Below are 16,852 nucleotides of genomic sequence, written 5' to 3'. Positions count from 1 at the left end.
GGCCCAACAAAGAAAGTAACAGAATGCCACTAGCCGTCACCTTCAGCCCCCAACTAAAACCTCTCCAGCGCATCGTTAAAGATCTACAACCTATCCTTAAGGATGATCCCTCACTCTCACAGATCTTGGGAGACAGGCCAGTCCTCACTTACAGACAGCCCCCCAACCTGAAGCAAATACTCACCAGCAACCACACACCGCACAACAAAAACACTAACCCAGGAACCTATCCTTGCAACAAAGCCAGTTGCCAACTCTGTCCACCTATCTATTCAGGGGACACCATCATAGGACCTAATCACATCAGCCACACCATCAGAGGCTCGTTCACGTGCACATCTACCAATGTGATATATGCCATCATGTGCCAGCAATGCCCCTCTGCCATGTACATTGGCCACACCGGACAGTCTCTACGCAAAAGAATAAATGGACATAAATCAGACATCAAGAATTATAACATTCAAAAACCAGTCAGAGAACACTTCAACCTCCCTGGTCACTCAATTACAGACCTAAAAGTCACAATTCTCCAACAAAAAAACTTCAAAAACAGACTCCAACGAGAAACTGCAGAACTGGAATTAATTTGCAAACTGGACACCATTAAATTAGGCTTGAATAAAGACTGGGAGTGGATGGGTCATTACACAAAGTAAAAACTATTTCCCCATGCTAATTTTTCCCCTACTGTTACTCACACCTTCTTGTCAACTGTTGGAAATGGGCCATCCTGATTATCACTACAAAAGTTTTTGTTCTCCTGCTGATAATAGCCCACCTTAATTGATTAGTCTTGTTAGAGTTGGTATGGCAACACCCATATTTGCATGTTCTCTGTGTATATATATCTTCCTACTGTATTTTCCACTGCATGCATCCGATGACATGGGTTTTAGCCCAGGAAAGCTTATGCCCAAATAAATTTGTTAGTCTCTAAGGTGCCACAAGTACTCCTCGTTCTTTCTCCTCTTACTGTTCTGTCACAGCGTGACTGTTCAACTTCTGCTTCTGGGGGGTGAGGAAGAGCATTGTTCCCTCCTTGTGTGGATTTGTTTAGCTTGAATACTGTACATGCCTACCCCATTTGCAAATCTGGATCACTGTGAACAACAGTGTGGGAATATGTGCACACAACACACACACAAACATTCACACAAATAAACATACACACACACACACACAGAGCCAGTGACCACACTAAACAAACCCATATGAAACACCTCAAAATAAATCCAAAAAATGTTTCTTCAATAGATGTAATTATTCTTCTGAACTCCATAAAATTAAAAACTAGATTAGCATATGCCAAAAATGCCAGTCATGCCAAACAATAAACAAACCCGAAGGAAACATGCCAATATTCATATCTGTCAGCAAAACTGCAGGACAGAGCAGCAAACAAAATACAGATGATGTGTCATGATTTATGTAAAGGAACCAAACAGTTCTCTTCTCTATTGTATTAAAAGCATGGTAGAAATGTGCAGATAAAGACACAGGGATGATCTGTGAAATCTGCTATGTGCACCCACAGGGTCCCATTCATGACCAGAATGCAACTTGCTTTCCTTGGTTGCCAGATTAACCGAAAACAATATCCCTCCTCTCTTTTAAACACCATAAAGACTGAGAGGAAACGTACCACCAGATCTGCAGGAACCCTCAGATTTTGCTTTGATTTCCCTTGTGTGTTTAAGAGATAACTTGGGATGGGGCAGGGAATGCTAACGGCACGGCAACCCACAGTCAAGGTGGGTGAGGTAATCTTCAGCTCTGGGTAAGCTTGGAAACTTGTCTCTGTCATCAGCAGAAGTTGGTCCAATAAAAGCTATGACCTCACCAACCTTGTCTGTCTAATATGCTGGCACCAACATGGCTACAACAACACTGCATAGCCCATGGGAAGAAACTTCCCATTCTTTTTCTCCTGTTGCAGGAACACAGCTTGTGGGGGTGGAAGAGGTCCGTTCTGAAGGTGCCTTTATTATGCTGTCCTTTAAAAGAGCCTTCTAAATATCACTTTCTTCAAAGACTTCCTCCATTGTCTCCCCAGTTGTGACTTCTCCTTCGCTGCTTTCGGACACACTTGCCCTGGGGTAGGGCTCTCCAGTAGGGCCTGACTCTGAGCTAAGATCTGCTCTTCCCTTCAACAGCACCTGCTGGAGCTGCACAGCCCAGGGCTCACTCACTTCCACGCACAACCTGTTATTGGCAAAGTGCTGATGTTTTTGCTTCTTTGAACATTTCCCCAGATATTTGATGTTTTCCCCAAGGAAGCACTTCATGCAGCCAAATGGATCAGCCAGCAGGAAGCGGGACCATTGCTTTTTGAGTTCTGCTCTCACCTGTTGGAAGAAGAAAACAACCTGACACAAGGTATTTCTGTGTGGTGACTTTCATGCAGGCAAAACATGCTGGGCTGACAGTCCTGCAGACTGGCATTTCAGCTACTCACAGAGCAGTGTAAGAACAAGCAAGCTGCAGTGTCTCAGCCCTAACTTGGTGTGAGCGCTCTAGGGGACAAAGTGGAGGTCAGCCCCCAGGGCCAACTCAGACCTGGACCTTCTGATTCACCTGCTCTCTGTGAAGTAGCTGTTGGGATGTAGCTGCCTGTCTAACAGTAAGTGTGTGGAGACCAGCAACTCATGTAAAATAGCCCACTTAGCAGCTGGCTACCATGACTGAAAGGTGAAAGACTGCATGCCTCTGTCAATCCCCTAAGATAGCCAAGCCCTGCTCCATTCACTACACTATAGAGGGAGTGACAATGACTCCTATGTTTATATCCCCAAACACTTTCCTTTACGGGGACTTTTTGTTTTGAAATGCTTAGTACCACTGGGGATTGCTGCAGGATTTTGAAATTGGGCAGGATATAGTCCTGGGGCCAGGGCAGTGATGTCTGGGCAGATTTGTGTGAGTTGTATGCTCTGGTCTGTGATTTGTATAATACAGCTGCCCTGCCCCAAACCCTGAATACTGTATAGTCTGCTGCATGCATTGTCCCCGTGGCAGCACTGCACATGAAGCTGTAACTCCAGACAGCACATAGACAAAATGGATCCACAGCCCTACCACAAATAGCATCAGTGTACCCTTTGGCCTAGGGAAAGTCCACTTCATAAGGAGCCAGCCGGCCAAGAGTTCAAGTCTTACTTTTGCGGAGTGATATTAATATTTCTGTGCAATTTGGAACCCTTGTCATTGAGCAAGGCCTCCTCTTGTGCAGGCAAGTATCAGCCTGTCTTACAGGAGTAGCTGAGCGGTTGCTCTATGCCACTTCTGAGAAAGCTAGGAAGAGAATTCCAGCCTCTAATACAGAAGCTCCAAGCCTTACCCTCTCACCATGATGCTTCTCAGGAAGAGGTGATCAAATGAACATGCTCGTCAGTAAAATAGGTCTACTGCTGCATAGGTAACCCAATGTCTGATGTCCCTCACAAGTGGGCTAGGCCAAGGGGATAACTACTATCACTGACTGCTAATAGAGGTATCCTTTATTTTAAGTGGCAGATATTAGGTGCTGTGGAACTGATGGGGCTAGTTTGCTGCTCATGATCTAGGCAGGAGTTGTTAGTGTTGCACATTATAGAATTTCTGTTTTCCATTAAAAAAAAAAAGAAACCATATAAAAGCTACGCTAAACAAACATTATTATGGTTTCCAAGTCAAGAATAAAAGTTGCCTATACAGCCACACAAAAGGGGACAAATTAAGGTTTCACTTGTCATATCCTAAGTCGAGTGTTTGACTTTGCAACTTTAATAGTGTTCTTTTAATGTAGATTTTGGGCTTGTAATTATAGGTGGCACAGGTAGTGATGCCTAAAGTTAAGGTTGCCTAACACTTCCTGTTTTCAGTTGCCTATGCTAAACTTTAACTTTTTGGGCAGAATTTTTTCATGCAAGATGTCTGCTTCTGGCTGAATCATTTTGGAAAGTTTTAGCAACAACGGTTCAAGCGTGTCTGGTGAGATTGGGAAAAAACACATTATTTTGCTGATGTTAATTAAATACTAATAAGAATTTTCTGAGAGATTCCCTAGTGCCTCCATGCTTTGGAGTAGGGACTTGAAATTGGCAGGTGTCAGAGATCTGCCTTTTGCTGTTCCTGTGAAAAAATGCCCAATTTTTGCCAAGTTACGAACCTTTGAAAAATCTGTTTGCACATGCTCAGTAGCCTTTTTTGGAGTTTGGCAGTTGAATTATGTGAGGATGCTCTCTGGATTGAGCATCCTCCAACCCCTCACAGCTCTTATGTTCCTGCACTGGATTACATCTTCCCTCTGGTTGAACCATCATGATGCATCATGAGAACTCCATGACTACAGTGCACCATAGCGGATGTAGTCCAACTAGGGAGCCCAGCCCATAGAGCAGAGTGGGAGAATGAGACACTCATGGTAGCTCAGGCAGACACAATTCAGTATTGAAATGAGCCAACATGAAATGTTTCAATCTAGGGATGTCAAAATGTTTAGTTTAGATCAAAAATGTCAAAATAAAATGTTCCAGCATTTCTGAATCAAACATTTTTGGAACTCTCTGTTCTGCGAAAAAATTGACGTTTTGAGTTGTCATCCCTATGGGACTAAACAATTTCAAAATATTGGCATTTCCTTCAGGATGGAAATCCTGATTTTTGCTTCTTAAAATTCGGACTTCACCTCTGCCTGAGGTAGAATTTTTTGAGAATTTTAGCAAAAATGGGTCAGTTATTTCCAAGAATAATTTTAGTGAAAACTGCTTAGTCTTGACAACATGAAACATTTTTTTTCAACTGGTTTTATGAACTGCTATCACGCCTCCATGCTGTGGAGAAGGAAACTGAAATGCCTCGTAGTGGAATAATCCTATGACCAGAGTGTTGTCTTTCACTGTCCCCATAAAAATATTTCCAGATTTGGCCAAGTTAATACTGGAGGAAAATTGCCATTTTCATGTGCACTGTAGAATTTGTTCAGAATCTGTCCCTTAATTTTCTGAATATCACACATGCTTCTAGGCCTCAGTGAACCTCCTGTATTGTATGTATGTATGCCTTATGTAAATAACTAGAACGCCGCACAGGAGATAGACAAAACAGTTCCTCCTGGTCTCCCAGTTAGATATATAACTGGCTATTTGTAAGAGCACTTACCCAGTTATGTGTCAAATGCAGTCATATGTTTGGTGTACTTTTGTTTTCCATTTTTGCAACTTCAGTTCATAATTACAAAAATTAAGGATGGCTAAATGCAGTTTTAGGGAGAGAGTTCTGTACATGTTTGAGTTGGGGTACCTAGAAGTTTGGTCAACTCACATATTTCAGTTTAGTTCTGATTAAGCTCAGCTGCCATTTTTCTAGCTCTCCTCCAGAAGTTTAATTACTGTTAAACCAAACACAATATTTATTCCCAGACAAAAACTATATGAAGGAGTTCAGACTAAAAGTACATATCAGTAATTTAGGATAAGGGATATTGTAATTACAGGAATATTGTAATTATCTCTAAAACACAAACATTATATACCCGGGAAATTCAGAATTAAGGTTAAATTTAAAAGAAATCCAAATGATAAAATCAGGAAATATACAATTAGGGCACACAAAGAACCTTAGCTATGTCCTGTAGGGTCATTATATAATAAGACATTTTAGTGTTATTGGTCCCACACTAGATTAATCTGATTTTTAAAGTCACATTGGAGTTTTTTCAGTTTTTCCCCCTCATGGCTTCACTACAGGGCAGAGTTAACAACAATATGCCACAGACATTCAGTTGCAGATCTAATGCTCCATCATTACTAAGATATCAGAATGCCCACATCCCTCTAAATTTACTTCTTCTAAATAGATGCCCTACACTACCGATAAGGAATTCCAACTTTAACTCCACCTTAATGTAATTTTATCCAGGAATTTTCTTTTTTTAATTATTAAAAATTTAATACATGAACAATAAACCAGAAACCCAAAGACAATGTCACCTGAAGATTATTCTTCAGCTTCAGTTAAGAAGGATAACGACTGTTAATCTTAAAATAAATAAATAAATAAAAAATATCCAAAGCTATGCACAGCATTTACTCAGAATAAGTGATGTAATTTGGGGAGGATTTTTCATATGTAACAAAGATGTTAAGTCCCTGCTTTAAATGAGAAACAAAACACAACCTTAACTATGAAGCAGGAAGTGGTGCCGTCGTAACAATATCTTGTTTAGAGCAGGGTGAGAAATGATTTTTCCATACCATGAAAATTTTCGAGATACTGAAAAATGTTCTTATTCTGAATTGGGATGAAATGTCAACACCTCAAAGTTTTGCAAGCCAAGAAAACAAAACATACTTTGTTTGGGTCAATCAAAACATTTAATTTTGATAATTTTGAAGAGTTGTTTTGATTTAGACATGTTACTAAACTTTTGAAACAAAAGGTCCATTTGACAGAAGAAAACAAATTTTGCTGGTTAAAAAAATGTTAAAACAGGACATTTTGACAATTTCAAAACTTTTTTTCAAAAATGTTTTGAATCAGGAGATTCGTGAAAACTGACCCTGTTTCACACACACACACAAAAATCCCGCCCACCTCTAGTCATGTATTCCTCATTTAACCAAAACTAATAATAATAATGACATCTGGCTCTTATATGCCATTTTCATCTGCAGATCTCAACGTGCGTTACAGAGGAGGTCAGTATCATTATCATTTTCAGATGGAGAAATAGAGGCATAGAGCAGTGACTGACTTGTCCAAGATTGCACAGCAGGCCAGTGGCAGACCTGGGGGTATAACCCAGGTCTCTGGGGTCCCAGTTCATTATGACTGTGGGTCAGATTCTGGTCTTAGTTACTCCAGTGTAAATCTAGAGCAGTTTCTCTCAAGCTTTCCAGACTACTGTTCCCCTTTCAGGAGTCTGATTTGTCTTTCATACCGCAAGTTTCACCTCACTTAAAACTACTTGCTTAAAAAATCAGACATAAAAATACAAAAGTGTCACAGCACACTATTACTGAAAAATTGCTTACTTTCTCATTTTTTCCATATCATTATAAAATAAATCAATTGGAAAATAAATATTGTACTTACATTTCAGTGTATGGTATAAAGAGCAGTATAAATAAGTCATTGTCTGCATGAAATTTTATTTTGTACTGACTTCACTAGTGCTTTTTTAATGTAGCCTGTTGTAAAACTAGGCAAATATCTAGATAAGTTGATGTACCTCTGGAATACTTCTGTGTACCCCCAGGGGTATGCACACCCCTGGTTGAAAACCACCGATCTAGAACAACTCCACTAGTTTCAGTGGAGTTACTCTGCATTTACATTTACCTTAGTGAGGGCTGAATCTGGCTACTGTCTCTCCTGATAAAAAGAGGTTACTGCCTATTTAGGAGAATGCACTCATGCAAATCTCAGTGGTCAATACGGTATTGTTTTATTGTCATTCTGTTCATTGCCTTCATTCTACAGAAATCAACTAGTAATACACATTGTGGTGCCTTACCTCTCCGTTAACAAAGCAGTATAAAATTGCTACAAGGAAACCCTATAAGAGAAAGAAAATGAGAAGAAAATTAGATTATGGAGGAGACACTGATTCCTATAGTCTTAATTTAAGGGTGAAATTACTATTAAAATCTTCATAATACTAATCCCAGAACCATAAATCTTGTTTCCTTAAATAATTTTCTCATATACAATAGGTTTGTTTTAAAGGATTGCTAATATGACCAACGGAATTGGTTAAGTGGTAAACCTTCTAATAAGTGTGGAAAAGATTTGTACTTGACATACTTGAGGCTATTTTGTTGCCAACACTCAAGAATGGAGTTTATCAACAGTTTAGCCTCAATGTAGTATCTTCTGCACACTACTTCTAGTGCAGTGGGTGCCATTCTGAGGAGTTCATAGTATCTTATTAGTTCAAAAGGCCTTGGACAATGCCATGATATCCAGGAACTTGATGGAAAGAAGTCTTCCTCAGAAACTGGACATTGAAGGAAGCTCTGGCTTGCTTTGCTATTACACCTATAGCCTTGAAGCTTCCTCTTTAGTCCCGAGGGATTTCACCAACTTTAAAATGCCTAGCAGTGATGTGATCTCTAATGATTATTACAAGGCTGGATGAACTCTTCCTAGTGGATGCTCAATAGGCTGCAGTGTTTGAATCCACCCACTGGATCCCATGTGCAATTGACTTTGTGGATCTGAGCAGAGTCTTGGCGTTGGCTCTGGGAGTGTAGGCACTCTTAAGGTACAGATCCTCTGTCTAGCACCCCTTGTGAGAGATGGGACTCGATTCCAATGTCGTAGGCCCTGAAAGTAGTGCCAGCTCTTCCAAGCCTCCCCAGTAGTTCTTGCACATTCCTAGAGTTCCACCAAAGCATTGGATCCTCTGGATTACTGTTTCCTCCTTCACAAGCTATATGACAGCGAAAGCAAGGGACACAAAAAAATCTTTCCAAAGGAATTTCTAAATCATACTCAACTCACAGACAGAGTACAAGAGAGATAAAAATCTATGGAAAGTAACAAAAACATGCATGCAGAATCCTCCCTCTTGTGTTCTCACCAATCCGAGAGAGTCGTTTGGGCTTTAGTCAGTTTCCTTTCAGAGTCCCACCACTCTCTTCTCTTTCTTGTCCTCCTGCCCAATCTGACCTCCTTCTGCTTCTAGTCTAGTCTCTTCTTTGTGTAAGGTTATGTCTCCACTGTGAGCTAGGAGTGTGATTCCCAGCTCACATAGACAGACTGGTGCTGGATCACATTGACCTAGCATGCCAAAATAATAGTGTAGCTGTGGTATCAGAGACAGCGCCGAGCAGTGGGATGGGCTAACCACCCTGAGCACATACCCATGGGGTCCAGAGGGAAGCTAGCCCATGCCACCGCTTGCCACTGCCTTTGCTACCGCTGTGAAGCAAACTCACAGCCAAACCAGGGCTGCTCATCCAGCTGCACTGACTTACCATTCCAATGGAGCCTGCGGTGACTCAGCCCTCAGGCAATCAACAACAACCTATCCCTGAACAGAGCCTCGGTCAGGTGACCCCCAGGCTCAGGTGCTTCCACAACACCACCAGATCAGTCTCTTCAACAGCACTGCCCAGCCAGGAACCTTCCTGCTGCCTCGCAGTGCATCAGACTCCCAGCTTGCTCCTGTTTCTGCCTAGGGTTTCCAGGCATCCGGTTTTCGACCAGAACGCCCGGTCGAAAAGGGACTCTGGTGGCTCCGGTCGGTACTACTGACTGGGCCATTAAAAGTCTGGTTGGTGGCGCAGCAGGGGCCCGGGGCTAAGGCAGGCTCTCTGCCTGCCCTGGAACCGTGTGGCTCCCGGAAGCGGCTGCCAGGTCCCTTCAGCCCCTAGACCGCATGGGCGGCCACGGAGGCTCTGTGCCCTGCCCCGAGAGCCGGCTCCACAGCTCCCATTGGCCAGAAAGCCACAGAAAGCACTGCCGGGACCCCACACCCCAAACCTTCTCCCACACCCCAACTCCCTGCCCTTGCCCGGAGTCCCCTCCCACACCCAAACTCCCTCCTGAAGCCCGCATCCCCCCCAAACACCCCAGCCTCATGCCCCAGCCTCCTGCACCCAAAACCCCTGCCTCAGTCCGGAACCCCTCCTGTACCTCAAACCCCACATCCCCAGCCCCACCCCAGAGCCCACACCCCCAGCCAGAGTCCTCACTCCCCTGCAGCCCAACCCCCAGCCCGGAGCCCTCTCCCACACCCTGAACCCCTCATTTCTGGCCCCACCCAGATCCCGCACCCCCACCCCAGATCCCATACCCCCACTGCACCCCAACCCTGTGCCCCAGCCCAGAGTCCTCTCCTGCACCCCAAACCCCTCATCCCCAGCCCCACCCCAGAGCCCGCACACCCAGCCAGATCCCTCATCCCCCTCCAACACCCCAACCCCCTCCCCCAGCCTGGTTAAAGTGTGTGAGGGTGGGGGAGAGCGAGCGATGGAGGGAGGGGGGATGCCGCGAGCAGGGGTGGGGCCTCGGAGAAGGGGCAGTGCAGGGGTGTTTGGTTTTGTGCGATTAGAAAGTTGGCAACCCTGCCCCAGCCTTGCCTAAGCCCTGTCCCAGTCTTGTCTTTGTCCTACTCTAGCCTTGCTCCAGCCTTGCCTCCACCTCCTGATCCTCCCCAGACCCTCGGACTCTGACTACCTGGCTTTGACCTCTGGCCTGTATCTGGACTCTGGCTTCAATATTCACTTGGCTCGTCCCGGGAACCCGACCCTATGGTCTTGACCTCTGGGCTGCACCTGGACTGTGCTGATAGTTCCAGTTCTGGTTTATCTATGGATTCTGATCTTCATTTTACCCTGGCTTGTCCCCAGATCTTGATTGTAGCACCACCCTTGGCCCAGGCTCAACCCAATGACTAGTTGTGACCTACGCTCCAACCACTAGACCTGACTGTTGGAGGCAGTGCCTGACAACCATGGCTACTCTACCATTTTTAACTCTTGATTAGAGCTAGCACGAGAGTGTCTGTGTAAGATGGGAATCACACCCCTCGCTCATAATGTAGACAGATTAAAATGGCCAGCGAGAGAGCCTTCCTTTTATAGGTTCCAGTTCCTATTGTCATGTGACTGTCTTCAGTGGCTTCAAGTCCCTTGTCAAGTTTATAGTTTCATATATTCCAAGGCCAAAAGGGATCACTGTGATCATCTAGTCCGACCTCCTGTAAAATACAAACCACAGAACTTCCCAAAAATAATTCCTAGAGCAGAGCTTTTAGAAAGACAGCCAATGTTAATCTGTTGTTTAGTTACAAGCCCACCTGGAAGAACTCATTTTCCTGGGTGGCAGCTAACTCTCTGTCCTAGGACGCTTCCATTTGAACAGGTTAACAACTCTTTATGGCTCTGCCTTGTTCTGCTAGGGAATGGCTATTTCAGATGTTATTCGTTCTTAATGACTGTTCCATTCAGGTTTGCACCCTTGCTGTAGCCATGCTGGTTCCAGGATATTAGAGAAAAAAGGTAAGAATATAAGAACATAAGAACAGCCAAATGGGTCAAACCAAATGTCCATCTAGCTCAGTATCCTGTCTTCCAACAGTGGCCAATGCCAGGTGCTTCAGAGGGAATGAACAGAACAGGTAATCAGCAAGTGATCCATTCCCTGTTGCCCATTCCCAGCTTCTAGAAAACAGATGCTAGAGTCACCACCGCCGCCCATCCTGGCTGATAGCCATTGATGGACTTATTGTCCATGAACGCATCTAGTTCCTTTTTGAACCCTGTTATACTCTTGGCCTTCACAATATCCTCTGGCAAAGAGTTCCACAGGTTGACTGTGCATTGTGTGAAGAAATACTTCCTTTTATTTGTTTTAAACCTGTTTTAAACCTGCTGCCTATCATTTGGTGACCCCTAGTTATTGTGTTATGAGAAGGAGTAAAGAACACTTCCTTATTTACTTTTTCCACACTAGTCATGATTTTATAGACCTCTATCATATCCCCCATTAGTCGTCTCTTTTCCAAGCTGAAAAGTCCCAGTCTTATCAATCTCTCCTTATGCAGAAGCTAGTCCATACCCCTCATAATTTTTGTTACCCTTTTCTGTACCTTTTCCAATTCTAATATATATTTTTTGAGATTGGATGAACAGATCTGCAAGCAGTATTCAAGATGTGGGTGGGCGTACCATGGATTTATATAGAGGCAATATGGTATTTTCTGTCTTATTTATATTTGATATATTTTTATATAAGATAGGTGAGGTAATATCTTTACTGGACCTACTTCTGTTGGTAAAAGAGACAAACTTTCAAGCTACAAAAAGCTCTTCTTCATGTCTGACCAGAAGCTGGTCCTCACCCACCTTGTCTCTCTATTCCATTCAGAGACAGACATCCAGTGCCAGACCCTTCACCTTAACACAAAAATTATGATGCAAGGACACAGGCAATGATATCAGTAAGTGTATAAACATACACTTAAAAAAAGTTCAGAAAATCAACCTGGAATTCGTAAGTTCACATAGACAGATCCCCAAACTGTCCTTGTACTATACCTCCTTATCTTCAAACATATTCCAGAAACCCTTATTCTCAATTGGGCATGTGAACAATCATGTCTTCTCCTGTGGATAGTATCTGTCATTAAGATTATTCATTTAAGCTGCAGAGACTTTTGATATAGCCTGTGCAATTTTGCTTCCTATGGTTCTTTCACCCAAACACCTTAAATAAATAACTAAATGCTTCCCCTTACCTATTACACCCCAACTCTCCTCTTTCGCCACAACCTCACAACATTCTATCTTCCTTTCTTCCATAGAATCATAGAATATCAGGGTTGGAAGGGACCTCAAGAGGTCATCTAGTCCAACCCCCTGCTCAAAGCAGGACCAAATCCCAACTAAATCATCCCAGCCAGGCTTTGTCAAGCCTGACCTTAAAATCCTCTAAGGAAGGAGATTCCACCACCTCCCTAGGTAACCCATTCCAGTGCCTCACCACCCTCCCAGTGAAAAAGTTTTTCCTAATATCCAACCTAAACCTCCCCCACTGCAACTTGAGACCATTACTCCTTGTTCTGTAATCAGGTACCACTGAGAACAGTCTAGATCCATCCTCTTTGGAACCCCCTTTCAGGTAGTTGAAAGCAGCTATCAAATCCCCCCTCATTCTTCTCTTCTGCAGACTAAACAATCCCAGTTCCCTCAGCCTCTCCTCATAAGTCATGTGTTCCAGCCCCCTAATCATTTTTGTTGCCCTCCGCTGGACTCTTTCCAATTTTTCCACATCCTTCTTGTAGTGTGGGGTCCAAAACTGGACACAGTACTCCAGATGAGGCCTCACCAATGTCGAATAGAGGGGAATGATCATGTCCCTCGATCTGCTGGCAATGCCCCTACTTATACAGCCCAAAATGCCATTAGCCTTCTTGGCAACAAGGGCACACTGTTGACTCATATCCAGCTTCTTGTCCACTGTAACCCCTAGGTCCTTTTCTGCAGAACTGCTTCCTAGCCATTTGGTCCCTAGTCTCTAACAGTGAGTGGGATTCTTCCGTCCTAAGTGCAGGACTCTGCACTTGTCCTTGTTGAACCTCATCAGGTTTCTTTTGGCCCAATCCTCTAATTTCTCTAGGTCCCTCTGTATCCTATCCCTATCCTCCAGCATATCTACCACTCCTCCCAGTTTAGTGTCATCTGAAAACTTGCTGAGAGTGCAGTCCACGCCATCCTCCAGATTATTAATGAAGATATTGAACAAAACCGGCCCCAGGACCGACCCTTGGGGCACTCCGCTTGAAACTGGCTGCCAACTAGACATGGAGCCGTTGATCACTACCCATTGAGCCTGACGATCTAGCCAGCTTTCTATCCACCTTATAGTCCATTCCTCCAGCCCATACTTCTTTAACTTGGCGGCAAGAATACTGTGGGAGACTATATCAAAAGCTTTGCTAAAGTCAAAGAATAACACATCCACTGCTTTCCCCTCATCCACAGACCCAGTTATCTCCTCATAGAAGGCAATTAGGTTAGTCAGGCATGACTTGCCCTTGGTGAATCCATGCTGACTGTTCCTGATCACTTTCCTCTCCTCTAAGTGCTTCAGAATTGATTCCTTGAGGACCTGCTCCATGATTTTTCCAGGGACTGAGGTGAGGCTGACTGGCCTGTAGTTCCCCAGATCCTCCTTCTTCCCTTTTTTAAAGATGGGCACTATATTAGCTTTTTTCCAGTCATCCGGGACCTCCCCCGATCACCATGAGTTTTCAAAGATAATGGCCAATGGCCAGGGCTGGCTCCAGGCACCAGCCTACCAGGCATGTGCTTGGGGCGGCACCTGGAGGGGGGCGGCGCTCAGGCCCGAGAGCGGGGCCGCGACTGGGCTCGCCGCCCTCCCCGCGGCGCTCCGGCCGGCTGGGGAGAGCGGGGCCGCGGCCGGGCTCTTCGCCCTCCTCCCGGCGCTCCGGCCGGTCGGGGAGAGCGGGGCCCGCGGCGGGCTCGCCGCCGGGGAGAGCGGGGCCGCGACTGGGCTCGCCGCCCTCCCCCTGGCGCTCCTGCAGCCGGGGAGAGCGGGGCCCCGGCTGGGCTCTCCGCCCTCCTCGCGGCGCTCCTGCCGCCGGGGAGAGCGGAGCCGCGGCGGGCTCGCCGCCCTCCCCCAGGTGCTCCTGCCGCCGGGGAGAGCGGGCCCACGGCCGGGCTCTCCGCCCTCCTCCCGGCGCTCCGGCCGGTCGGGGAGAGCGGGGCCCCGGCCGGGCTCGCCGCCCTCCCCGCGGCGCTCCCCGCCAGGAGGCGGGGGGGGGGGCAGCGGGAGGCTTTTTTGCCTGGGGCGGCAAAAAAGCCAGAGCCGGCCCTGCCAATGGCTCTGCAATCACATCCGCCAACTCCTTTAGCACCCTCAGATGCAGCCCATCTGGCCCCATGGACTTGTGTTCATCCAGTTTTTCTAAATAGTCCCGAACCACTTCTTTCTCCACAAAGGGCTGGTCACCTTCTCCCCATACTGGTCACCTTCTCCCCATCATCAATGCCACAATCTTCTTTACCCCATATTACATCAGGGCACAATTGTACAACCAATCTCCCATATAATTCTAATTACGCGAGTCCTTCTTAAAGAATTTATCTCCCCTAATGAGAATGCCCCAGACACTGAGGAGGGAGGGAGGACTCTGTGTTGGCTACAACAGAACTCTTCTGGGAACTCTTCTTAAAGGGCTCTTCTCTTGCTGGAGAAGTCAGTGCTACTAGGGGAGTGAGACATATAGTGTCAGCTGATGGCCCCAGGAGCCTTATAAAGCCCATTTTAAAGGGCCACTGCTAAGCTGAAAAAGCATCTGCTGCTAGCATAGAGGTACCACAGTTTCCCTGTCAGTCCTTCTGAATGGCCGAGTGCCCTCTTTAAAAAGCCCATTTCCTGCTGGAAAAGCTGTTGCTGCTTAGGGAGCTGTATGTGCAGTGGCACATGGCAGCACTACAAATCCTCCATATGTATTGATATAAAGAAAGAGTCAGTGGACTTGATCCTCAGCTGGTATCAATCACCATAGCTCCCTGAAGTCAACAGAGCTATGCTAAAGTACACCAGTTGAGGATCTGGCACAATATATTTGCCTGTATGCAAAAGTAGACAGAATTAATTGACTGTCATGTTTACTGTTCACTCCACATTTGATGATTTTTTATGCTCAATTTCTCACCTTTAGTGTTGCAATATCAGTTATTTTTCTCAGTGAATAATATTAACATTTGGGGGTTAGACTAGATGACCTAGTGGTCCCTTCTAACCCTATGATGCTATATATCTAGAAATCTCTCTACTATGGCCATGAGTTTCTGAGCAGTAGTCTCTTTAAAATTAACATTATATGGGGGAGATGAAGTTAGAAGTTCAGAAGGAATACTTATTGGTTTCTGATGAGCCTATTGGGAAGCAGAGATTTGCATGTGTGGTCTCAGTATTGTTCACTTTTGATGTAAATAACAGACTGTGTCTATTTTTAAGCCATCATGAGCCAGTAGTTTTTTTCTGTGGGTAACAATTCATGTTATACAACACTAAGCTGAGATGATTGGATCTCCCCACTCTCTAAAACAGAGATGCTGCTAGTACTGTCATAGCTACAGCAGAGCTGACTTTTTAATATTTAATTTTGTGCTCTTTCCAATTGTTTGAGTTAAAACTTCCATCTCACATCCCAGAGGTAATTGTTTTTCCTTAACAAAACAGTTTAGAAACAGTTTAAAACTACTTAGGATTTTTAGAGACTAAACAGATGGAATTGGTTCTAGTTTGTATGCTATTCGTTAATCCTTTTACAAAGTAATGTTTTCATTAGAAATAAAAACAAGAGAGAGAGCAATTGCAGTAAATACAGATTAAGTCCTTTAGCTATTTTGAAAAACTGTTTTATTTTTAAAAAGTGAAATGTCTGCTAAGTTGCAGAAGCCTAGCAAGTTCCCCTAGATGAAAAGATGTTCTTTTACTATTCACTTTTTTTCAGTCTTGTCATTTAAAATCATTTAAGGTTGCCTAAACATAACATTCAACCAATGCAACCTTTAAAAGTAAGGAAATGCTAAATTATGGGATGACTCTTAACTGTTGTGACATTATCTGATTAAGCTATGACCACGTAGATCATTGTTACCACCACTGTTATATAACTGTAACAAATTTTGTACAAAATGTGGCATGTAAGATATCTATGGAAAGGTTATTATAAAATATCAGGGTTGGAAGGGACCTCAGGAGGTCATCTAGTCCAACCCCCTGCTCAAAGCAGGGCCAATCCCCAGACAGATCTTTGCCCCAGATCCCTAAATGGCCCCCTTAAGAATTGAACTTACAACCCTGGGTTTAGCAGGCCAATGCTCAAACCACAGAGCTATCCCTCTCCCTTGAAATCCATGGTATGCCCACATCTTGAATACTGTCTGCAGATGTGGTTGCCCCATCTCAAAAAAGATATATTGGAATTGGAAAAGGTTCAGAAAAGGGCAACAAAAATTATTAGGGGTATGGAACGGCTGCCATATGAGGAGAGATTAATAAGACTGGGACTTTTTAGCTTGGAAAAGAGACGGCTAAGGGGAAATATGATTGAGGTCTATAAAATCATGACTGGTATAGAGAAAGTAGATAAGGAAGTGAAGTGTTGTTTACTACTTCTCATAACACAAGAAATAGGCGTCACCAAATGAAATTAATAGGCAGCAGGTTTAAAACAAATAAAAGGAAGTATTTCTTCACACAACGCACAATCAACCTGTGGAACTCCTTGCCAGAGGATGTTGTGAAGGCCAAGACCATAACAGTGTTCAAAAAAGAACTCATGGAGGATAGGTCCATCAGTGGCTATTAGCCAGGATGGGCA

The 16,852-nt window shown here is 44.4% G+C and overlaps 1 protein-coding gene across 1 annotated transcript in view; it reads right to left on the bottom strand.

The window, feature by feature from the left end:
• Positions 1-2,012: 2,012 nt before the first annotated feature.
• GLP2R (glucagon like peptide 2 receptor) overlaps positions 2,013-16,852 on the bottom strand; it is a 121,223-nt gene continuing 106,383 nt past the window's right edge. The window contains exons 12-13 of the mRNA XM_065416110.1: positions 7,499-7,540; positions 2,013-2,348 (exon numbers count right to left, since the gene is read on the bottom strand). Of these exons, the coding sequence (XP_065272182.1) occupies positions 2,013-2,348; positions 7,499-7,540 (378 nt within the window). The remainder of the gene's footprint in view (positions 2,349-7,498; positions 7,541-16,852) is intronic.

This window comes from Emys orbicularis, chromosome 13 (assembly GCF_028017835.1).
Source record: "Emys orbicularis isolate rEmyOrb1 chromosome 13, rEmyOrb1.hap1, whole genome shotgun sequence".
In the NCBI taxonomy this organism is placed as follows: Eukaryota; Metazoa; Chordata; order Testudines; family Emydidae; genus Emys; species Emys orbicularis.
The sequence above is the reverse complement of the archived record's forward strand: the minus strand, read 5'-3'. Positions and strand labels throughout refer to the sequence as shown.